Consider the following 27,500-nt stretch of genomic DNA (forward strand, 5'->3'; position numbering starts at 1 on the left):
AAATATTAGCTATGTATTATGTTGTTTACAAAATAAATGTCACTGGTCAGTTACAACATTAACTTGATTTTGGACAAGGTCAAGTACAAACTACAAAAATACATAACATGAACCATTAAGAAACGAGAAACATGTGATACAGATTACATATACATAACAGTACAAAATACAGATGCGGAACATTCTATGTGACAAAATAGGATCGTTCCATAATTGGCGTAGGTAAGACGTACATTCAAAAATCCGAGATAGCAAACATACAATGAGACAAAGAGGATAGAGAAACTAAAAGTAACATTAACGCTACGTACCTACATATTACAGGACACAGAGAAAAGATCACGCATGAGAAATCTTTTTACATCTCATGAACAAGTAAAGGATAAAATGTTTAATAAAAAAAAAGAAAACAACTTTGTGCGATTAGTGGACACAAACGAATATTCAGTTTGGGGCTTCTCCCTTAAGAATCTCAAACGAGTTTATTACTCAACAGATTTTTTTCAAAATTCATTGCAGACATGTTATCTTTACGAAGTGAGATTGTTGAAATCTCATAGGAGCATGATTATATAGTGGCATTATGGGTAGATTTCGCCAAATTTTTAAATGTATGACTTGCGCATGTCTTAACAGGATCACTCTTTTGACTTATAACTGTATTAACTGTAGGTGGCGTGGTCCTCAGGCCATGTCACTGACATCTAGATGTCAATATCAATGTTGTAGTGGAAAGACGTTGCTCGGATAGACTCCAGTAAATCAAATTAAAGAGCAACACTTTGACTTATTTAAAAAAATCAGCTACCGCAAAAATTTTATTCACACGTATCATTGTAGTAATAATTGCATTTGTTTCTTACGCGAGGAGTACAATGACATACACTGTAAGGGAATTCTCAACCAATGTCAAGGTTACCTGTAGTTAGATATTGGAAAGGAATATCTCACTTCTGGATCAAAGAAGTAATGTACAAACCAGACTATTTGCCTCTTAGAATATAAAGTAAAACACAAAGATTTATATGACTCAGATCACTAAATGTAATATATGAGCAATTGAAATAAGTACGTAAATAAATAAATAATGCATGTTTAAAGAATTAATTTAAATTTTTTTTTAAAAATTCCATATTATGGAGATACATGACATGTCAGATATTAGGCAATATATAAAAAGAGAGTACATTTAGTAATTTCTAGGCATTATTTGATTTTAACTTGTTGGACCTTGTAAGGATGCATGTTTCATCAATCCTCGTTTCCTTGAAGGTTCCAGCTCTTGTGAACTTGCAAGAACACATATATTAACCGTTCCTGTTTCCATAAAGATTCCAACTCGTAGGAACGTGTAAGAACACATATATTACCCGTTCATGTTTCCATAAATATTCCAACTCGTTTGACCTTGTAAGAATACATATATTAACTATTCTTATTTCCATAAAGATCCCAACACGTGGGACCTAGTAAGAAAACATATATTAACCGTTCTTGTTTCCATAAAGATTCCAACTCGTGTGACCGTGTAAGAACACGTGTATTTACCGCTCTTGTTTCCACAAAGATTCCAAATCCTAGGGCCGTGTCAAAAAGCATTTATCAACCATTCTCGTTTCCATAAATATTCTATCCCAGAAGTGTGCGCGAATTTGCTTAGTAGGCAATATATTACTATATGTATCCATGAAATACGTTACCCGAATGGAAAGTGCCAGATCTACCGTCACGTAAAGCGTGGATACAGGCCAGCCTCAAACCGATTGGACCGATTGGGCCCAATAGGGCCCAGTGCTCACAGGGGCCTCGCGTGTTAGCAATTTGTAAAAAAAAAAATATCTACGGAGAGAAAGTAATTTTAAAATGATGGAAGAAAATTTTAAGTTCAATATCATATAAAACTTATTTAAAATATTATTTCCAAATGCCGTGCTTACAGGGGGCCCCGTGCGTAATTTCAGCGGGCCTTGCAAAAATAATCCAGATTGGGCCTCGCATTTGCTAAGGCCGTTACTGAGTGGATATATCATGTTCTATGATGTTAGCTTTGAACATGACTTCAAATGAATAGCACAAATCGTGATTCGCAGCTCTTAGTACAACAGCAGACTGAGGTCTTCGTTTTCATGTTTGAATAAACTTAAGTTAAACTATATTAGAATTCAATTCCAGAACCAAACAATTTATATTTCATTTAATTTAAGTAAATGATCCTCCATAATCACGTTGACGAAGACTTTAGTTTGTTGCATATGCGCATACCTTTTTGTTCGTGTGACCAATATAAAGTCAGTTTGAAGCCATGCTCAATTTAGCATGATAGTATCCTCAGATACTAAAAGGGAATATATGTTGACTGCAAGAACATTAAATTCTTGCGGTTCGTTCGAGTGTATTCTGATTCAAAATTACAAATGACTCACGGGTAAATTTGAAAATATATACCGCAAGAAATCAGTTCGAAATCAGGTGATTCTTTCCTCCCTTTCATTTCATGTATTGTATTTAAAACATTTAAGTAAACATAAAATTCCAGTCGCAGAATTATAGATGTAAAAACAAACGTTTACTATGATTATGTTCGAACACGTGATCCCTTTTAATTGGAAAATACTTCAATGGGTCGCCATCCCAGAAAGATGCTTTTTACCGCATATTCGAAAGTCCCCTCTTTCCCCATCAACAGAGATAGTGACCCATGGGTCAAATGTAAAATCCATCTCTTGTATGATGTGTCTTTCTGGTAATGCTGCATATTTAAATTCGATTCAGAAAATATTTGAGACTGTCGTTGTACTTTACTTGTATACATCTGATTTTTGACCACCTGCAAGAGACACCAAGAGTGATAGCAAATATAAAATTAAATTCTCGTAGAGGTTATAATAGGGGCAACACAACCACCAAGTTCTATAAATTTCCTCCCAGCAGTATAGGAGATGTGGTACCAGACATGGGAGTATATACAGAAGATATCTCGCAATTTTTATTTCATTTTATTTTTGCGAGGGTTTTTTTTTTGTCAAATACGTGATGACAATAAATAGACTTTTTATCCCCTACTGTAAAATGTTGAACGTTCAGCATATTTAATTTGTACCTTCAGCTGATGCATGTATACCAAATAGCGATTTTCAGAAAACTATGCAATTTTTTGTTTGGTTGGTTTTGATTAAACGTGCGAGTCCTCCGAAATATTTGCCTGATTTTGACGCTGAATGTCCGGAGCGCAGTACCTTGCACGTATGCCTTTAAATTGATATGCATTTCAGAATGTTCGTAAGGAAATATCGTTCCTAGTTTTTAGCACCACTGATCTATGAAGTGATTGAGTAACGCGGCATGTCACTCCTAAACTGTTTCCCTGTGATCTATAACTAACCTGTCTGACATAAATTAGGATTTAGCTTGCTTTATTTTGTAATCAGATTACTGCAGAAATGACGGACAATCAACAGAAGCAATTTTCCGAACAAAATGTTCATCTATGTTACATTTATCTGACGTGGAATCGTTGACAAAAAACATTAGTTACAATCGCCAGCTTTGTTGGCAGGTATTGATTTGGAAATAACGGAATCAGCACCAGTCTAGCCTAACATGTAACCGGAAATACTAAATCATAGGCTAACTTACAAATTATGTTAGAATTGTTCTCTGATTGTTGCTGCAAACTATGCATCATAATAGTTCACACAGTTGAAGGGATACAAATAAAGAATCTAGTCATTAAAAAAAGAAAATTAATGTTTAAAGTCGTGCATCATGGGAAAATCATATTGTCAGTAGGAATTTGAATACTGGATATCCCAATCGCATGATTGCATCTCGTTTCCATTATATTAAATATCATTTAAATCTAATGGCAAGAACAAATATCATCTACTGGCAAACATTTTTGTGTAACTCTTATTTTATTGTGATCCATCGAAATTAAAATGTTGACTTAAGTTATCTTGCATGTCTTTTATAATCCGAGTTTGACCTCTGATGGCATTGACATGTAGGTTGCGGTAGTTGTGTAGTCATGTGACTAAGAATGATAATGGCGAATTCCAGGTTAAATTTCATCAACGCTGAAGTTTCCTCTCGTCTTTTAGCGGATTAAGGACAAAAGAATATTATACTCACAATTTCTGAGAAAATATCGATTTCATGAAGTTATATATCGACAAAAGGTCGTTAAGGTTTGCTAAGCCGGCTAGTTAGCGGTTACTTTATTCCGACACCGGCTAATTCCAACTTCCGATAGACAAATGTCTCTGAACCAACACTACAACAGAAATGTCCAAATATCATTAAAGGGTGGGAAGGGTCATAGGAAGCTCAGATCAGTGTCCTTTATTGGTAGCGAATACATTGACACCTGTCTGGTATAACAGACACTCAAGACATAGCGAAAGGTTGGACCTTCAAGGTCAGCTGTCTCCATAACCGTTATACATCGATTACAGGCGTTTTAATGTGTAGGAAAAAAGGTTAATATTTTCTTCAAGATCAGATGTCAGTTTGTATGGAACTATCAGAGAAGGGAATTTTCTTAGTAGAATGAATACGTACACCACTGACGTTAACTTATGTTGTATATGTATATACATCGGTATATTCGTTAAAGCAATGCGGGTAAAATTTTGTTTATTTTTGCAAAGTCAGCATCGTAACATTGCAACAACTGTCACATACTGCAGCAATGCCAACAATTTTTTTTGTGTGGTATTGTTGCATTAACGCCTTGGTAAATGAAACAATAAAACACATTAGGGAAAGCCCTTTCAGTAAACAATATTTTATGATCCCTTTTGTCACTTTATATTATTACTCTTGTGAAATCTTGTGACTTTAGTTTAAACAGTACTTACAGGAAGAAATGTAATGTGCCCACGTGGTCAGCAAACAAGTGCCTGGCACGAATAAATAAGCCAAAGGGTCAGCAAACACGTATAAATATATAATAATGAGGACTTTGTATAACGCCTAATCTTTAGAAACTCTAAGCGCTTTACAACATTAGACAACACCTAAAAAAATCGTTTATAATAATATGATTACAAACAAGACACCATCAAATTAGAAAACAGAAAACATGCTAAAAATATTCAACGTAAGGAAACATTATTACGTTTTTAAGTCTGTTCTTGCAGTCGAAGTAGGTGAGTTTTAATTGTGCTCTTGAATGAGATCACTGTGTCTTTGTGTCTACATTCAGTGGGCAATTCGTTGCTGGGCCCTTGTATGAAAAAGAACGTTGTCCATAGTGGGAATAATGAAAATACGAATGTCAGAAGAGGAGAGTAAATATCTTGCTGGTGTGTACACATGGATGAGGTCAGATAGGTATGTTGGACTGGAGCTCAGCAGTGAAATGTAGCACAGAAAAAAAATTGTGTTTGATTCTGAATCGAATGGATAGCCAGTGGAGGGTACAGAGTGGGGGGGGGGAGGTGTGTTCTGATCGTGGTTCTCTAAGGATGATCCAAGCAGCTGTGTTTTGAACTTTTTGAAGTTTCTGGAGTATATATTGAGACGAACCAGACATAACTCAGTTGCAATAGTCTAGTCTTGAAAGTAGCATCAAATGAAAGATAATTGCTCAGGATATGCAGCCTTGTATATGTTCATGACATGTTGGTGCAATCGAGAGTAACACCTAGGTTTCGTACTGACTGTGTGAATTTAATTTTGGTGTTGCTGATATTTATTGTTTGAGGTGTGTGTGTGATTTGGATTTTTAATGTAGCTTTAACAATTTTTCAGTCATATCGCTACGATGTCTGCAGTGTGGCAGCTTATAGTAATGTCTAGCACTGGGGCATGATGTCGCAGACATCTAGCATGTCTAAATCCAAACCCGGTCACATCATCCTGACACCAGGCTGACCAGTCCTAACACTAACCTCTTAATGCTGAGCGCCAAGCGAGGCAGCTATTAGTACCATTTTATAAGTTTTTGGTATGACTCCGCCGGGGATCGAACCCACGACCTCCCGTATCCGAGGTGGACGCTCTAACCACTAAGCCACATAAGCGGTATATTGTTTGAGGTAAAGAATGTGACTAATAAAGTCTTTGTGTTGTAATCATGAATGGCCTCAGTTTTATAATCATTCATCTGCAGCTTGTTACATGTCATCCATGATTTCACATCGGAAATGCACATCTCTACACCTTGGATGGCAGCATCAACTTCAGTTGGGTGGCTAGATTTGTATATTTGGGTGTCATCAGCGTACAGTTGGTGAAACACTGGGTGATGATCTATGACATTTGAGAGCGACTTAGTATATAGAGTCAAGAGAACAGGTCCAAGAAAAGACCACTTTTGGAACACCACAACATAGATCAAGAATAGACGGATAATAAATATGTACATTAAAAGTTATATATATATATATATATATATATATATATATATATATATATATATATATATATATATATATATATATATACACATTCTATTTCAGCGTGTCCTTGCTTCACAATAATGAGTTGGATTAGCCCTGTATGTCGCACTATTCTTTACTAGCTTTGTTACCGTATAGCGGAATATTTTTACTGATGCTAATATTTGCGAAATTGGCTCAGAAATGGGATCCGTAATTGATTTTCCGATTTGAAGATTGTTTGAACAGGGAATCAGCTAGTACTGGCTTTTGGTTCATATACCTTTTACGTGTTTGCCTATAGTAGACGCATCAAAAGTAAAAATTACTAACTCGTAAAAATATTAGTACGGTAGTAAATCGATCTGCGGAAAGTGATAGAATTTCCCTAATGTATTCATTTTCACTGGATTGTTGAGAAGTTTCTGATGAAAATATTTTATATTCCAGGAGTAATTATTGAAGGACCGTAAATTATTCAATAAAGTTCATTGACACAAAACATCCACAGATTCTGACAGTTAGTCTATGACGATATAAAGACGCAATCCTTCACTTCCAGCATAGACTCTGCTTTCTAAAAAAACATTATATGAGAATTTAAATAGCTGTTTAACGGCGTGTTTGGATTTTCTTTGATGTAGGCAATGGATCACTTATCAGTTACATGAGCTTTACTGAATTCATTGGATCTATTTACTGATGCGTACGCTTGTACTGATACATATTTTAGACAAGTTATTTTCACCTGGTGTGATTCAATATTAAAGATTATGTTGTTCACATATCCGGAACGGACTCAATGTTTCATATTTAGAAATTTCAGAGATATTAAAGCCTTATTTATAATTCTATTTCAGGAATTACCCCTTCGCACCAAGATGCCTTGGCGTAGCAGCAAAACGAAATAGTGTATTAGATCAAAGCGATCGAAGAATGCCCAGTACTTTAATCAAAGTTTTACAAAGGTAACGAATTCTTATGAAGTTAACTTATCTGCAATATAAATGACAGTCGTACCTGGTACGTGTTTACAACATTTGAATATCCTCATATTTTTTCGAAGAAAGACTAATAAATAGATAATTAGTAGGAAAGGGGCTCTGCTACAATCTTTCTTGCATGCGACAACAAAGGTTGACGAAGTTTCGACTGGTTCATTAAAAGTATTGTTTCTAATTAAAAGTATTGTTTCTAATTAAAAGTATTGTTTCTAGTATTGTTTCTAATTAAAAGTATTGTTTCTAATTAAAAGTATTGTTTCTAATTAATTAATTACATAAGGATTTTACATACTTAGAACATCTTTACTTGAAGACGAGATGAAAATTAGAATTATTCAGGTTAGCCTTTGCACTGCACATTTCTCTCTCCTCCATATTGCAAGCAGAGGTTCAATGAAATTATATATGGCACCAATTATCACTTCTAAGATTATCTTTTTGGGTAAACATTTCTCATCATGATTGCTTAGCACATTTATATAGTGTTTGCGATTTATAAATACTTTATACAGTGTTTGCGATTTTTAAATTTGTGAACACGTTGACATATTCACTTCAGAACTTCCAAATGCCAAAGGAAAACTAAAACATTAGTAACGGAGAATGTGAGAACTGAGAAAATCCTTCAAATAAATGCCCACCAATCGGCAGTTCCGCAGGCCGTCACCTTTACAATACTGCCACCACAAACTATGACTTTTGCAACCACCTCCATCCCCCGGACAAATGTTGATCAAACGTCAATCTATAACATAAATTAATATCTTACAAAGACAAATGCTGATCTCACAACTGACAGAAAGTTATACAACCATGGCATTCCTCCTAATAACTTAATGCGAATGTCACGTAACACAAAAAATGTTACATTTGGCAAACTGAATTAAATGACAGCCATATGAATGGAAACCAGCACCGTCATGATGTATGTCATCCACACCATCACCTAAAGATTTAGTCCAGTAATCTTCCCTTCAAAAAAAATGCCCAACAAGGTGAATGCTATTTCTTCTGCCATATTCAGTGCTGCGTTTGTTTTTAATATCCACGGTGGAATCGACACGCCTGAAAAAAGTCTCATAGAAATTTGAGATATTCAAGTTATCACATGACTTCTGTGGTATATATATATGTTAAAATGCTCGTATCGTGACGCCAAAACCTCATGAAAAGAAAAGGTGTAGCGACCGAGTCTTCAGAATGTCATTTTAGTAAACTTGTCCGATGTTTGGTCCAATAGCATCGGCATTTTCCGTCGTGCTATAAATATAATCTTACATTTGTGCTCATTACAAATTAAATTTAATCCAATCAAATTGAATTTATATCAACATTTGCGAAAATATATAGAAACTCACAGGTGACAATAATAGTGAATGATCTGTACGGCCTGCATAAGAGAACTGAGATTAACGCTACCATCTGTACGGCCTTTATAAGAGAACCGAAATTAACGCTACCATCTGTACGGCCTTTGTAAGAGAACTGAGATTAACGCTACCATCTGTACAGCCTGCATAAGAGAATTGAGATTAACGCTACCATCTGTACGGCCTTTATAAGAGAACTGAGATTAACGTTACCATCTGTACGGCCTTTATAAGGGAAATGAGATTAACGCTACCATCTGTACGGCCTTTATATGAGAACTGAGATTAACGCTACCATCTGTACGGCCTTTATAAGAGAACTGAGATTAACGCTACCATCTGTACGGCCTTTATAAGAGAACTGAGATTAACGCTACCATCTGTACGGCATTTATAAGAGAACTGAGATTAACGATACGATCTGCATGACCTGTATCAACAAATAGGACTAACGACACGATCTGCATGACCTGTATCAACAAATATGACTAACGATACGATCTGCATGACCTGTATCAACAAATAGGACTAACGATACGATCTGCATGGCCTGTATCAACAAATAAGACTAACTATACGATCTGCGTTGCCTGTATCAACAAATAGGACTAACGGAACCATCTGCATGGCATGCATAAGACAAAAGAGAGAACCATACGATATGCATGGCGTGTATCAACAAATATAAACGAAGGTACTACCTGTATGGCCTGTATCAACGAATCGAGACTAACGATACATTAAAGGTCGATACTAACTAATGGTCTGTATAAACGAATCCATCTGCATGGCCGGTATAAGTGAATCGAGAATAACGGTACCATCTGCATGACCTGTATAAGACATTTCAGACTTACATTACCTTCTGCGTGGCCTGAACTGTTGGTCACCACTGCTTCGACCTATACGGGATATATAAATATATATATATATATATATATATATATATATATATATATATATATATATATATATATATATATATATATATATATATATATATATATATATATATATATATATGTGTGTATATATGTGTATATATATGTATATATATGTATATATATATATATATATATATATATATATATATATATATATATATATATATATATATATATATATATATATATATATATATATATATATATATATATAAACTAGAATTCAATAGATAATACATTATCTAGATACAGTTAGGCCTCAAATACCATTTTAGAAACCAAATTCTACGATTTGGTACGGAATGTTATATCGCTTTGGCGAATTAATTGATTTATCCTCCAATATATTTATTACATATTTTAAATATTACGTTATTTTGAGTTATATTTTTATTATATTTTTCATATCTAAATAGGAGGAGACATGTCTTACAGTTTGCAAGACGTAATTTTAAAAACAAATGTTTGTATTTGATTCCTGAGATCTAGTTAAAATGAAAGAAGAACAACCGTTATCTTTATCTATCTGAGATCCACAGCTACATGTCCTCAGTCCTCAGCTGGTATTTTGATCCAGTATTCGATTTTCCCTAATTCATTTAGCCTATTCTTTTTCGTCAACAACCTATGTTTGAATGTGGACTTTAATTTTATCTTTATTTAAATTTGGATTATGAATCTATTTTTGCGCGTCTTTCATTATTTGCCATTTCCGCAAAATAGAGTGAAAACATTCAGGTGATAAATTCCTATTTTTAAGTCCTCAGAGAAAGTCTAAGAGCGAATGGCGGTCACTTAGAAATAGTTGTTGAACGTGTATTTGAATGAATGAAATAGATCCCGGATAACTGACACATTGTTTAAAAAGTAAATACCAACAACAAATTATGAATGGAGGACTGTGGATAAGTCGAAATAATTAGTCATATATAAATTTGTCATCAAATTAAAGGTTGCTAGTTGCAAAAGAAATAAATGTGTTAGTTCGAGAAAATAGCTATTTAACCCAAACCAATTAGTTTTTGTGTATCAAAGTAAAGCGTTAGAAGCATGATTGATGTCGGATTAATGTGAGTTCCAAGTCATCAATTTTATCTAAGTATTAATGATGCTTTAAGTCGAAGACAACATTATCAGATTCTAGTAAGCCTGGCCAATGAACAAACGCGACAAAAACAATTTATTACTATTTTCACCTGTGCCAACAAACGCGACAAAACAATTTATTACTATTTTCACCTGTGCCAACAAACATATGCGAATGAGAATCTGCTTCACCACTACTTAATTTGTTCGCTTTGTAAAAATAAAAAAAGAAACTTTAACAAGAAATGTAAGTATTTGACCTTGACCCACACGAAGTTTGCTCGTACCGAATTTTATAATAAAATGTGTCATAGATAGTTTGATACCCACTGACTTTCCGTCCGCCCGTCTGCCAGCCTGTTACTACATCTCTTCATAAACTGCAGGATGGAAATTCACGAATCCCTTTGAGAGGTCCAATTGGTCAGATAAAAAAAATATTTATTATTTTGTAATATTTTCTGAAGAAATATTTGCTATGAAATCATAGTTGAAAAAACGCTTCATATATTTTGCGACGGATCTTGTAATATGAAGTACTGTAATGGGTTGTAGTTATCACGCAGGGGTGGTGGTGTGTCGATGGAGTAGGTAATACACTATCATGGTTATTTGCTCTGGCAAGCCAATTCATTTGCTCTAGTTTTCCTTACAGTGCAATGATCAATGTGCAGTCAACAATTTATGTGATCTGCGATAGTTAACTGCAAATCATATCACATTATTTTTGTACTTAATAATAATAATAATAATAATAATAATAATAATAATAATAATAATATTATTATTATTATTATTATTATTATTATTATTATTATTATTATTATTATTATTATCATTATTGTTGTTGTTATTATTATTATTATTATTAGTAGTAGTAGTAGTATTAGTATTATTATTGGTATTATTATTATATCGAACCCTCCACAACACTGTTACACAGAATATCATATATAATCCCAGGAGGTAAAAAATGTACCCTGTCAGGTTTTGTACACTAAAATTGTACCTCCCAAGTTGCATCTACAATCCCTTCGACAAATATACAATGTTGCTCTTTTGGGTAGCTTCCTTTTTTCTTTAGTGATTGAAGTCGTGAAACGTTGTATATAAAAATCTGGAACGAGAAAAGTTCAAGACAAGAATCACCGAAATTTTGCAAAATATGTTAAAATCTGGTCCAAATACAGGATATCCTTGAACTACGTTTTGTTTGCACCTTAAAGTTATAGTGTAGCCGTTGCCAATGTAAATGTTTTCTCTGATATGCATCCACTGTTGTTTTAGCCTTTTACAGAATAAAATAAGTGTAGATGACGGGCAGAGTACCAAATTTCCTTATCAGCCAATATGGCGGGACGATCAGGCATTGAACAGTTACACGGAACAGTCCTCTCTACAACAGGATCTCGATAAGATACCCCTTATGGTAAATTGCATAGTCCTGGGACTAGCCACTCTCACCCCTTCTCTCTCTCTCTCTCTCTCTCTCTCTCTCTCTCTCTCTTTAAGATCCAGATGTTCGCCATTTGCATCTTATATTTCTGTGTAAATATTTTCATCACCATCATGCCAGTCAAAGAAAGAAGGTGTAATAAAAAACGAAATGTGTTAATTCTACAATCGAGAAATGAAAAGGAGAAGAAAAAGAAAAAAAATCAAGAGAAAACGGCAGTCTGATTGTAGAAGGAAGAGAAAGAAATATCAATGAAACATATGGCATATAGAAGGTCATGCTTACTAACGATTTGTCCTCGATGCATGTTTTGTGCGTGCCTGGTTCCATTTAATCTGATTAAAATAGAGATCTGCTTATCGATAAGTAGACTGACAGGTACCAGATAGAATTTTAAAGTTGGAAAACCTCTATTAAAAAAAACGTTAAAAAGCGCACAGTTACTTATTTCATGCTTTATTTAAACTGCAGTCTGACTTTATCGCATATTTTGAAGATCATAAATACTTGATGCAAGATAACCCACAAAATTATATCTTCTCTTGTCGAATAAATATTTTAACTTCACAAACTGACCTCTTTATGGACAAATGCCCAACAAGCTAAGCTTGGTTCTTTCTGAACAGACCGAGACTTTTGAAGAAAGCTCTCTGAAGCACCTCATTTAAGCGTTTTATTTTTCTGTTTGAAATATTGCCATTTATTATATTCTATCATAAAAAGTGTTGCTTTCTCAGTGCTGTCTTACAGTTTCTTTCGTTGTCTCGTTATTAGGAAATTTGTTGTTGCTTAATCCGCTGATCCATTATTTACAGATACTTCGAAATTGTAGGGTGGGATTTAAGATATATAGTGATTCAATTTTTTTTATCGTATGTTTTTTAGTCTTCTCGTTCATGTTTTAGGCCTTGCTTACAGGAGGTCTGGTACTATGTCGAAAATTCCTCATTCCCTAATGTCTAAATGTTATCACCCTCGAGGCTTTTCGTCAACTTTCATCGTATTTCCTTGCTCCTAGATCAGACATGAATTAGCTAGTAAAGGAATAAAGCCTAATGCGAACACAAACCTAATTACTCAGTCTCCGTCTGCAAACTCAGCGAAATTAACTTTATTTCCTTCATTGCCGAAATGTTTCCTTTTTCTTTAATTTATATTGATTGAATATTCTTCCATTTTACATTTTGTTCCAGTGATCTGTCAACATATCTTGCACATTTTTGAAACTTTCTAAATTGTTTATTTGCATCATTCAGCTGGCAAATATATCGAATTATCGTCACGGGTCCGTACAAAAAAATTAGGTAATGATTAGACGATATTTGCTAACTTTGAAGGAGAATTACAAACAAAATTATCAAAGTAGTTAATTGAGCATCCTGTTCTTCTTTTCATATTACAGAATTGTGTGATTTTAACTGAAATGTTCGTTGTGTCTTCATAAAAGAAGAGAGAGAGAGAGAGAGAGAGAGAGAGAGAGCGACAAACAGACAGAGAAAAACCAAACATGTCCCATTGAACATGTTCATTTCACTGCATCATGTATTTTCTTTTTTTTCTAATGTTTTAGTCATCTGGTATTAAATTCGTACGATAATACATTCGTCTGGTGAAAAAAAGTCGCAAAATTAAAAGGTTACTATGAAGCATCCATGAAAGGTTTGACAAGTAGATAGATAGACAGTCCAGCGATATATATATATATATATATATATATATATATATATATATATATATATATATATATATATATATATATATATATATATATGGATGGAGAGACATATAGAAACATGTAGATAGATAAACAGAGATATTGATAAGTGGATAGATAGACAGACAGATAGACAAACGATAAATAGATAATAAATAGGTAGGCAGATAGATGTAATAGACAGACAGATAAAGAATCAGATGGATAAATAGAAAGATAAGTCTTCACGAAACGACAAAAAAGCATACTCTCATCTCATCATACGACTATTTCCTAGTAATAAAATTACGGGTCATAAGCAAATAATAGCTGATAGCCGATTAAAGATTACCGACAAACACTCCCTATTACGGTCGAAATGAAAGACAAAATTAAGCGAAAAGAACAAGATGCAGATGTCACTAATTGCATTTACGTATTCTTTCGTTTCAGGACCCTCGAGGGATGTGGAACGCAGACTACAATGAAGTTGTATGAGAGAGGACTAGTTCTTTTCTCTTTGTAGAACCGTGACATATCAACTTTTTGTACGTGTGAATAAAATTCAATAAATTATTTATACCCACTCCATTACTAATAGGAGTTTAAAACAAACAATGTATGCATTTAAAAACCGACGTAAACAGAAAATTTCTTGGGAATTTATTGGCAGAGGACCAGTTTGGGATCAGTACGCTGGAAATAAACAATTATTTAATAATTACAGAGGCTAACACATATAAGTGACTTTGCATTGCCTGGTATCGATAAATTGAATATTTATTTTATGATTCGTAATAATTCAAACCTTTTTCGTATCTGTAAAAAATATATGGTATGCTCTCGGTCTTTATGAAATCAAGATCAACTTATGAATACAACGGAATAGGAAAGGTCAGATGAAACTGGGGCGAGAACAATGCATGTAGGTCACATTTACCTACTTTCTGCCAGAAGCGATTTTAAATGGGAACAGGGCCATACAATTCCATATATATATATATATATATATATATATATATATATATATATATATATATATATATATATATATATAAAGCATCTGTAATCACTACGACCTACTTATGATCATTCAAGGACAACATATCATTTAGATATAGCTCAATATGATTATTTAGAGGATACATGGGATTTCGCACGTGCGATCGGATACTGAGCGAAAAATTAATTAAACTGGGGTTGAAAATAGTTCTAGATGAAGTAGAATCATTTTCGAAGCTTAGAAATCGGATGTTACATATTTCTTGACATTAAATAAGTTTCGATGATTATGAATGTACTTCGCTGAGTAGGAGTTTATTTGCACCCCTACCCCCATCTCTCCCCGAACACGATCCTTACTTTAAAGAATTATAAACAGAAGATTTTTAAGTCAGAAATACGCGAAGCATAATAGTGTTACGTACCGACATCTTTGCCCCTCCCCGTTTTTATTTTTTCAAGATTCAGATTGACTTTTATATGACATTATTTGTCCACGAAGTCTAACTATAAGTTAACAGTCTGGTTAGAGGACCGATTTTGTCCAAAAGTATCTCTTTTTGTTACCTCCTTCCCAAATGTACGGACGTCCTCAAGGTGCGTAAAAAAAATACAAGGATTTATATAAGTAGCCTTTATTTATATTTTATTAGAATAAAAATCCATATATTAGGATTATATAATTCGTATGAATTTCTCTTAAGTATGTAGACCTATTGTTATTACACACCGTCAATTAATTGATGCGATTATGTTACGGGCATTTTGACACTTAAATGTCTTTTCACATATTAAAACTATCAGTTCCGTTCTCTTTTGTATATTGTATGTTCTTATTAATAATTTATCTTATATGCATATATTCAGCAGATAAACGCATATACTCTGTCTTTCTCTCTCACTCCCAAGTTGTGATCGATAAAAGATTTACATTGTTAAGTCCAAGGCAAAAACCAAACAAAACAAAATTTGTTGCATTATTTTTATCTCAGCTATAAAACGACCCAACACAGTATAATGCCATGCAAAGTAACAGATTGTATGTATCAAGTCTACTTTATCTTGAGATTGTCATTGCGTGTCATAAATCTACTTTACCTTGAGGTTGTCATTGCGTGTCTTAGGTCTACTTTATCTTGAGATTGTCATTGCGTGTCTCAAGTCTACTTTATCTTGCGATTGTCATTGCGTGTCTCAAGTCTACTTTATCTTAAGATTGTCATTGCGTGTCTCAATGTCTACTTTATCCTGAGATTGTCATTGCGTGTCTCAAGTCTACTTTATCTTAAGATTGTCATTGCGTGTCTCAATGTCTACTTTATCTTGAGATTGTCATTGCACGTCTCAAGTCCACTTTATCTTGAGATTGTCATTGCGTGTCTCAAGTCTACTTCACCTTGATATTGTCATTGCGTGTCTCAAGTCTATTTTATCTTGAGATTGCCTACTTTATCTTGAGATTGTCATTGCGTGTCTTATGTCTACTTTATCTTGAGATTGTCATGGCGTGTCTCAAGTCTACTTTATCTTAAGATTGTCATTACGTGTCTTAGGTCTACTTTATCTTGTGATTGTCATTGCCTGTCTTAAGTCTATATTATCTTGAGAATGTAATTGCGTGCTTAGGTCTTTTTTATCTTGAAATTGTCATTGCGTGTCTTAAGTCTACTTTATCTTGAGATTGTCATTGCGTGTCTTAAGTCTATTTAATCTTGAGAATGTCATTGCATGTCTTAAGTCAACTTTATCTTGAGATTGTCATTGCGTGTCTTATGTCTACTTTATTTTGAGATTGTCATTGCGTGTCTTAAGTCTACTTTATCTTGACATTGTCATTGCGTGTCTTAAGTCTACTTATCTTGAGATTGTCATTGCGTGCCTTAGGTCTACTTTATCTTGAGATTGTCATTGCGTGTCTTAAGTCTACTTTATCTTGAGATTGTCATTGCGTGTCTTAAGTCTACTTTATCTTGAGATTGCCATTGCGTGTCTTAAGTCTATTTTATCTTGAGATTGTCATTGCGTGTCTTAAGTCTACTTTATCTTGAGATTGTCATTGCGTGTCCTAAGTCTACTTTATCTTGAGATTGTCATTACGTGTCTTAAGTCTACTTTATCTTGAGATTGTCATTGCGTGTCTTAAGTCTATTTAATCTTGAGAATGTCATTGAATGTCTTAAGTCAACTTTATCTTGAGATTGTCATTGCGTGTCTTATGTCTACTTTATTTTGAGATTGTCATTGCGTGTCTTAAGTCTACTTATCTTGAGATTGTCATTGCGTGCCTTAGGTCTACTTTATCTTGAGATTGTCATTGCGTGTCTTAGGTCTACTTTATCTTGAGATTGCCATTGCGTGTCTTAAGTCTATTTTATCTTGAGATTGTCATTGTGTGTCGTACGTCTACTTTATCTTGAGATTGTCATTGCGTGTCTTAAGTCTATTTTATCTTGAGAATGTCATTGCATGTCTTAAGTCAACTTTAACTTGACATTGTCATTGCGTGTTTTAGGTCTACTTTATGTTGAGATTGGCAATGAGTGTTTTTAAGTCTACTTTATCTTGAGATTGCCATTGCGTGCCTTAAGTCTACTTTATCTTGAGATTGTCATTGCGTGTCGTAAGTCTATTTTATCTTGAGATTGTCATTGCGTGCCTTAAGTCTACTTTATCTTGAGATTGTCATTACGTGTCTTAGGTCTACTTTATCTTGAGATTGTCATTGCGTGTCTTAGGCCTACTTTATCTTGAGAATGTTATTGCATGTCTGAAGTCTACTTTATCTTGATATTGTCATTGCGTGTCTTAAGTCTATTTTATTTTGAGATTGTCATTGCGTGTCTGAAGTATACTTTATCTTGAGATTGTCATTGCGTGTCTTAAATCTATTTAATCTTGAGATTGTCAATGCGTATCTTACGTCTACTTTATCTTGAGACTGTCATTGCGTGTCTTAAGTCTACTTTACTATTAGATTGTCATTGCGTGTCTTAAGTCTATTTTAGCTTGAGTTTGTCGTTGCCTGTCTTAAGTCTACTTGATCTTGAGATTGTCTTTGCGTGTCTTAAGTCTATTTGATCTCGAGATTGCCATTGCGTGTCTTAAGTATACTTCATCTTTGAATTGGCATTGTATATTTATTGTCTGCTTTATCTTTAGATTGTCGTTTTATGTATCTAGTATATTTTATCTTTAGATTGGCGTTGTGTGTCTTAAGTCATTTGATCTTTGGATTGTCATTGTATTTCTTTAGTCTACTCTATCTTTTGATTGTCGTTGTATGTATTGAGTATAATTTATCTTTAGATTGGCCTTGTGTGTATTATTTGGACTTTGTCTTCAGATTGTCATTTTGTGTTTTAAGTCCATCTCATGTTTAGATCGTCATTGGGTGTTTTAAATCTACTTTATCTTTAGATTGTCATGTCAGCACCAAGGAAAATTGCTGACTGTGTGTCTTAAGTGTACTTTATCATGAGATTGTCATGTCAGTACCAGACAGCTCATGCCTATGAAACTGCATCAATACCAACTGAAAATATGTGAATAGTTGAATCCTTCTTCATTGAAATAAGGCCAGGCCCAATCTATGAATTATATTGAAACAAGACCACACAGATCATTATGGAAGAAAAGAAAGATTGTATCTATCTATCGGTCTTTTTCTATCGGGTCAAGAAAGAAATCTAGGATGTGATTCACCACCACTGAGAACTATTTACAGACCTGCTTTTATTCACATGGCACAGCATGGCGGCGGAAGGAGAACGAGTTGCCGTCGGAGCAATGTCAGCCTTTTCTGTCGCAAAATGTGCGTTACTACTAAATCACACCACGCTACTACTAAATCACACCACGTTACTGCTAAATCACGCCACACTTATACGTTACTACTAAATCACACCACGTTACTAATAAATCATAAATCACACCACACTAATACGTTACTATTATATCACAAAACACTTATACGTTACTACTAAATCACACCACGTTACTACTGAATCACACCAAGTTACTACCAAATCACACCACGTTACTACTAAATCACACCACACTTATACGTTACTACTAAATCACACCACGTTACTACTAAATCACACCACGTTACTATTAAAATCACACCACACTTATACCTTTCTACTATATCACACCAAGTTCCTATTAAATCACACCACGTTACTACTAAATCACACCACACTTATACGTTACTACTAAATCACACCACACTTATACGTCATTACTAAATCACACCATACTTAAACGTTACTACTAAATCACACCAAACTTATACGTTACTAATAAATCACACCACGTTACTTCTAAATCACACCACACTATATACGTTACTACTAAATCACACCACACTATATACGTTACTACTAAATCACACCACACTTATACGTTACTAAAAAATCACACCACGTTACTTCTAAATCACACCACACTAACACGTTACTATTATATCACACCACACTTATACGTCACTACTAAATCACACCACGTTACTACTAAATCACACCAAGTTACTACCAAATCACACCACGTTACTGCTAAATCACACCACGTTACTGCTAAATCACACCACGTTACTGCTAAATCACACCACGTTACTACTAAATCACACCACACTTATACCTTACTACTATATCACACCACGCTTATGCGTTACTACTAAATCACACCACACTTATGCGTTACTACTAAATCACACCACACTTATACGTTACTAATAAATCACACCACGTTACTACTAAATCACACCACATTTATACCTTACTACTATATCACACCACACTTATGCGTTACTAATAAATCACACCACGCTACTACTAAATCACACCACGTTACTACTAAATCACACCACACTTATACGTTACTAATAAATCATACCACGTTACTACTAAATCACACCACATTTATACCTTACTACTATATCACACCACACTTATGCGTTACTAATAAATCACACCACGCTACTACTAAATCACACCACGTTACTACTAAATCACACCACACTTATACGTTACTAATAAATCACACAACGTTACTTCTAAATCACACCACACTTATACCTTACTACTAAATCACACCACATTTATACGTTACTATTAAATCACACCACACTTATACGTTACTACTAAATCACACCACACTTATACGTTACTACTAAATTACACCACATTTATACGTTACTATTAAATCACACCACACTTATACGTTACTACTAAATCACACCACACTTATACCTTACTACTATATCACACCACACTTATGCGTTACTACTAAATGACACCACGCTATTACTAAATCACACCACGTTACTACTAAATCACACCACACTTATACGTTACTAATTAATCACACCACGTTACTTCTAAATCACACCACACTTATACGTTACTACTAAATCACACCACACTATATACGTTACTGCTAAATCACACCACACTTATACGTTACTACTAAATCACACCACACTATATACGTTACTACTAAATCACACCACACTATATACGTTACTGCTAAATCACACCACACTTATACGTTACTACTAAATCACACCACACCTATACGTTGCTACTAAATCACACCACACTTAGACGCTACTACTAAATCACACCACGTTACTACTAAATCACATCACACTTATACGTTACTAATAAATCACACAACATTACTTCTAAATCACACCACACTTATACGTTACTACTAAATTACACCACATTTATACGTTACTATTAAATCACACCACACTTATACGTTATTACTAAATCACACCACGTTACTACTAAATCACACCACACTTATACGTTACTAATTAATCACACCACGTTACTTCTAAATCACACCACACTTATACGTTACTACTAAATCACACCACACTTATACGTCATTACTAAATCACACCACACTTATACGCTACTGCTAAATCACACCACGTTACTACTAACTCACACCACACTTATACGTTACTACTAAATCACATCACGTACTAAATCAGCCATGTTACTACTAAATCACACAATGCTACTACTAAGTCACACTACACTTATACGTTACTATTAAATCACACCACGTTACTACTAAATCACACCACGTTACTACTAAATGACACCACACTTATGCGCTACTACTAAATCACACTTCACTTGTACGTTACTATTAAATCACACCACACTTATACGCTACTACTAAATCACACCACGTTACTACTAATTCACACCACGTTGCTACTAAATCACACCACGTTACTACTAACTCACACCACACTTATACGTTACTACTAAATCACACCACGTTACTACTAAATCAGCCACGTTACTACTAAATCACACCATGTTACTACTAAGTCACACCACACTTATACGTTACTATTAAATGACACCACGTTACTACTAAATCACACCACGTTACTACTAAATGACACCAGACTTATGCGCTACTACTAAATCGCACTTCACTTATACGTTACTACTAAATCACACCACGTTACTATTAATTCACTAAATCATACCACACTTATACGTTGCTACTAATTCATGCCACACTTATTCGTTACTACTAAAAATCACACCACATTGCTACTAAATCACAAATGAACCACATACTAAGTTGAACTGGAAAGACAAATGTTACACAACTTTTATATTAACTGAATTTTTACCTACTTTCATAGGGCCCCGAGTAGCCGAGTGGTCTAAAGCGCTCTCCGTTACGGATTACTGCCATCTCACCTCTGTCTGCGTGGGTTCGAGTCTAGGATTCGGTCAATGTGGATATGTGAGAAAGCTTGCCAGTAGCTTCTTGTGGGTCGGTGGTTCTTTCCGGGGTTGTCCCGGGTTCTACCTCCACCATTAATACTGGCCGCCATGCATAGCCTATCGTGTGCTGAGAAATGGCGTTAAACCCCACAACAACAACAACAACAACAACAACAACTAAATCACACACGTTGCTGCTAAAAAAAACACCACGTTACTACTAAATCACACCATACTTATACGTTACTATTAAATCACACCACGTTACTACTAAATCACACCACGTTACTACTAAATCACACTACATTTATGCGTTACAACTAAATCACACCACACTTATACGTTACTACTAAATCACACCACACTTACACGTTACTACCAAATCACATCACGTAACAACTAAATCACATCACACTTATACGTTACTACTAAATCACACCACACGTATATGTTACTACTAAATCACACCATGTTACTATTAAATCACACCACATTTATGCGTTACTACTAAAAATCACACCACGTTACTAATAAATCACACCACACGTATACGTTACTAATAAATCACACCACGTTACTACTTTATCACACAACACTTATGCGTTACTACTAAATCACACCACGTTACTATTAAATCACACCACATGTATGCGTTACTACTAAAAATCACACAACACTTATGCGTTACTACTAAATCATACCACGTTACCACTAAATCACACTTCACTTACGCAACAATACTATTCAGATAAGTGCTATAACTGTTTTACTGCAAAACAGAAAAATAAACTTATAAGAAAAGGTTTAAAAGTCATACAACTACATTAAGCAATTAGTTGCATAAAATCAACGTAAAAAAACCGTTTAAATGAAGTTTATCATTTAATGGTTCACTTTCACTAAAACCAAGTCTTTTTCAATTTGTAAAATTTTGGAGAATGTCTTTTTGTTCCGGCATATTTTAAAAGTTGTCCTTCCGTTAGTTTGAAATTGTGTGAATGTGTGATTAAGATTTTTAAGGTAGCTTTAAAAAAAAAATTGTTTTTAAATTCCAGTCATATCGTTACGATGTCTGCAGTGTGGCATCATGACTCATCCAGTCACATTGTCCTGATACCAAGCGAGGCATCTGCTAGTACCATTTTTAAGTCTTGGTTATGACTCAGCAGGGGTTCGAACCCAGACCTCCCGCATCCGAGGCGGACGCCTTAACCACTAGACCTCCGGAACGATAGTTTGGAAATGTCATTCTCCAAATGACTAGGATCTGTGTCTCAGAGTATGGAATCGGATTCGGATTTTAGCAATAAATGGTGTTCGAAAAGGACAACTCGGTGTATCATTTTCGATTTTAAACTCAACTCTAGCTAAACAAATATCAGATTTTTGGGGGTCTCCAATATATTTTGTTTTATTTCGCTTATTAAGGGTGCAACATATATATCTAATTGCTAGACTACATAATGACCCTGCAATTAAAACAAATAAACAAGTGCTACAATTTATGGAGTAATTAAAGTACTGTTAGTTTTTGTTCCTTTTTATATTTCATGAATTCTCGAAGTTCTGATAAGTTATCGATTTTGGCTAAGAGCCTTCACATGAAAGAAGAAGGTCGTTGAAATAGTCATCTCAAGCGAGATGAAACTTCTACATCGATTTTGAAAATGTACCTAATAAATTGTCATCAGGTATATTTGTTAGATTCTCTTTTATCCATTTAATTCTTTATGCAAAATCTAAACTTCTTACCGTTCATTTCTTGACACATTTCTTATTCCTTAGTGCTGTTTTGTATTATTGGCCCCAATACCGCATTTTATCATAAATTTGACCATTATTATAATCTAACTAAAGTTAGACAGGATGAAATGATTTGTTAATATAACTCTCTGACATAAAGCCGTTTTTTATTATTATATAATCAAAATGTTAGTTTTAAGCGACGTTCAAATATTCAGTTTAGATTTAAGAGGTGTTAACCCTTAAATCATTCAATAAAGTTGCTCGTTATTCCGACCTTTTTTTCGGAGTGCTCCAAAAATAGTAATGTGATGAATTCCGTGACTAATCTAATAACAAGATTCGCACGCGGCGCACAAATTTGTTCGAGAGAGAATGAGGATAGGCAAGACAGTTTTTCTAAGCGAATTTGGGAACAAAAATCGTGCATTAGAAAAAAACCTCTGGTGAATACTATTTATAAGACGGGCCGCTGGAATACTTTGAAGAATTATTTATTTGCTGTGTTCCATGATATCCTATAGTATTTATTTGCTGTGTTCCATGATATCCTATAGTATTTATTTGCTGTGTTCCATGATATCCTATAGTATTTATTTGCTGTGTTCCATGATATCCTATAGTATTTATCTGCTGTGTTCCATGATATCCAATAGTATTTATTTGCTGTGTTCCATTATATCCTATAATATTAATCTGCTGTGTTCCATTTGATCCTATAGTATTTATTTGCTGTGCTCCATTATATCCTATAGTATTTGTTTGCTGTGTTCCATGATATCCTGTAGTATTTATTTGCTGTGTTCCATGATATCCTGTAGTATTTATTTGCTGTGTTCCATGATATCCTATAGTATTTATCTGAGTGTTCCATGATATCCTATAGTATTTCTTTGCTGTGTTCCATGATTTCCTATAGTATTTATTTGCTGTGTTCCATGATGTCTTATAGTATTTATTTGCTGTGTTCCATGATATCCAATAGTATTTATTTGCTGTGTTCCATTATCTCCTATAATATTAATCTGCTGTGTTCCATTTGATCCTATAGTATTTATTTGCTGTGTTCCATTATATCCTATAGTATTTGTTTGCTGTGTTCCATGATATCCTGTAGTATTTATTTGCTGTGTTCCATGATATCCTGTAGTATTTATTTGCTGTGTTCCATGATATCCTATAGTATTTATCTGAGTGTTCCATGATATCCTATAGTATTTCTTTGCTGTGTTCCATGATTTCATATAGTATTTATTTGCTGTGTTCCATGATGTCTTATAGTATTTATTTGCTGTGTTCCATGATATTCTATAGTATTTTTTGCTGTGTTCCATGATATCCTATAGTATTTATCTGCTGTGTTCCATGATATGCAATAGTATTTATTTGCTGTGTTCCATGATATCCTATAGTATTTATTTGCTGTGTTCCATGATATCCTATAGTATTTATTTACTGTGTTCCATGATATCCTATAGTATTCATTTGCTGTGTTCCATGATTTCCTATAGTATTTATTTGTTGTGTTCCATGATGTCCTATAGTATTTATTTGCTGTGTTCCATGATATCCTATAGTATTTATTTGCTGTGTTCCATTATATCCTATAGTATTTATTTGATGTGTTCCATGAAAACCTAAAATATTTATTTGCTGTGTTCCATGATCTCCTATAGTATTTATTTGCAGTGTTCCATGAAAGCCTATAGTATTTATTTGCTGTGTTTCATGATTTCCTATAGTATTTATTTGCTGTGTTCCATGATATCCTATAGTATTTATTTGCTTTGTTCCATGACATCATATAGTATTTATTTGCTGTGTTCCATGAAAGCCTATAGCATTTATTTGCTGTGTTCCTTAATATCCTATAGTATTTTATGCTGTGTTCCATGATATCCTATAGTATTTATTTGCTGTGTTCCATGATATCATATAGCATTTATTTGCTGTGTTCCATGATATCCTACAGTATTTATTTGCTGTGTTCCATGATATCATATAGTATTTATTTGCTGTGTTCCATGATATCCTATAGTATTTATTTGCTGTGTTCCATGAAGCCTATAGTATTTATTTGCTGTGTTCCATGAAAGCCGATAGTATTTATTTGCTGTGTTCCATGATATCCGATGGTATTTATTTGCTGTGTTACATGATATCCTATAGTAATTATTTGCTGTGTTCCATTATATCCTATAGTATTTATTTGCTGTGTTCCATGAAAGCCTATAGTATTTATTTGCTGTGTTCCATGATATTAGATAGTATTTATTTGCTGTGTTCCATTATATCCTATAGTATTTATTTCCTGTGTTCCATGATATCCTATAGTATTCATTTGCTGTGTTCCATGATATCCTATAGTATTTATTTGCTGTGTTCCATGAAAGCCTATAGTATTTATTTGCTGTGTTCCATGATATCAGATAGTATTTATTTGTTGTGTTCCATGACATCCTATAGTATTTATTTGCTGTGTTCCATGAAAATCTATAGTAATTATTTGCTGTGTTCCATGATATCCTATAGCATTTATTTCCTGTGTTCCATGAAAGCCTATAGTATTTATTTCCTGTGTTCCATGATATCCTATAGTATTTATTTGCTGTGTTCCATGATATCCTATAGTATTTATCTGCTGTGTTCCATGATATCCAATAGTATTTATTTGCTGTGTTCCATGATATCCTATAGTATTTATTTGCTGTGTTCCATGAAAGCCTATAGTATTTATTTGCTGTGTTCCATGATATCATATAGTATTTATTTGCTGTGTTCCATGATATCCTATAGTATTTATTTCCTGTGTTCCATTATATCCTATAGTATTTATTTCCTGTGTTCCATGAAAGCCTATAGTATTTATTTGCTGTGTTCCATGATATCCTATAGAATTTATTTGCTGTGTTCCATGATATCCAATAGTATTTATTTGCTGTGTTCCATGATATCCTATAGTATTTATTTGCTGTGTTCCATTATATCCTATAGCATTTATTTGCTGTGTTCCATGATGTCCTATAGTATTTATTTGCTGTGTTCCATGATATCCTATAGTATTTATTTGCTGTGTTCCATGATATCCTATAGTATTTATTTGCTGTGTTCCATGAAAGCCTATAGTATTGATTTGCTGTGTTCCATGATATCCTATAGTATTTATTTGCTGTGTTCCATGATATCCTATAGTATTTGTTTGCTGTGTTCCATTATATCCTATAGTATTTATTTGCTCTGTTCCATTATATCCTATAGTATTTATTTGCTGTGTTCCATGAAAGCCTATAGTATTTATTTGCTGTGTTCCATGATATCCTACAGTATTTATTTGCTGTGTTCCATGATATCCTATAGTATTAATTTGCTGTGTTCCATTATATCCTATAATATTTATTTGCTGTGTTCCATTATATCCTATAATATTTATTTGCTGTGTTCCATTATATCCTATAGTATTCATTTGCTGTGTTCCATTATATCCTATAGTACTAATCTGCTGTGTTCCATTTGATCCTATAGTATTTATTTGCTGTGTTCCATGATATCCTATAGTATTGATTTGCTGTGTTCCATTATATCCTATAGTATTTATTTGCTGTGTTCCGTTATATCCTATAGTATTTAGTTGCTGTGTTCCATTATATTATATAGTATTTATTTGCTGTGTTCCATTATATCCTATAGTATTTATTTGCTGTATTCCTTTATATCCTATAGTATTTATTTGCTGTGTTCCATTATATCCTATAGTATTTACTTGCTGTGTTCCATGATATCCTATAGTATTTATTTGTTGTGTTCCATTATATCCTATAGTATTTATCTGCTGTGTTCCATTATATCCTATAGTATTTATTTGCTGTGTTCCATGAAAGCCTATAGTATTTATTTGCTGTGTTCCATTATATCCTATAGTATTTATTTGCTGTGTTCCATGAAAGCCTATAGTATTTATTTGCTGTGTTCCATGAAAGCCTATAGTATTTATTTGCTGTGTTCCATTATCTTCTATAGTATTTGTTTGCTGTGTTCCATGATATCCTATAGTATTT

At 33.8% G+C, this 27,500-nt stretch overlaps 1 protein-coding gene across 1 annotated transcript in view; it reads left to right on the top strand.

The window, feature by feature from the left end:
- The window catches only part of LOC149792488 (uncharacterized), a 67,456-nt gene extending 51,707 nt beyond the window's left edge, over positions 1 to 15,749 (top strand). Inside the window, exons 3-5 of the mRNA XM_089969400.1 lie at positions 7,244 to 7,351; positions 12,075 to 12,216; positions 14,390 to 15,749. Of these exons, the coding sequence (XP_089825526.1) occupies positions 7,244 to 7,351; positions 12,075 to 12,216; positions 14,390 to 14,434 (295 nt within the window). The 3' untranslated portion in view covers positions 14,435 to 15,749. The remainder of the gene's footprint in view (positions 1 to 7,243; positions 7,352 to 12,074; positions 12,217 to 14,389) is intronic.
- Positions 15,750 to 27,500: the final 11,751 nt, after the last annotated feature.

The sequence above is a fragment of the Sinohyriopsis cumingii genome, chromosome 9 (genome assembly GCF_028554795.1).
Source record: "Sinohyriopsis cumingii isolate HCF-2022 chromosome 9, ASM2855479v2, whole genome shotgun sequence".
NCBI lineage: Eukaryota > Metazoa > Mollusca > Bivalvia > Unionida > Unionidae > Sinohyriopsis > Sinohyriopsis cumingii.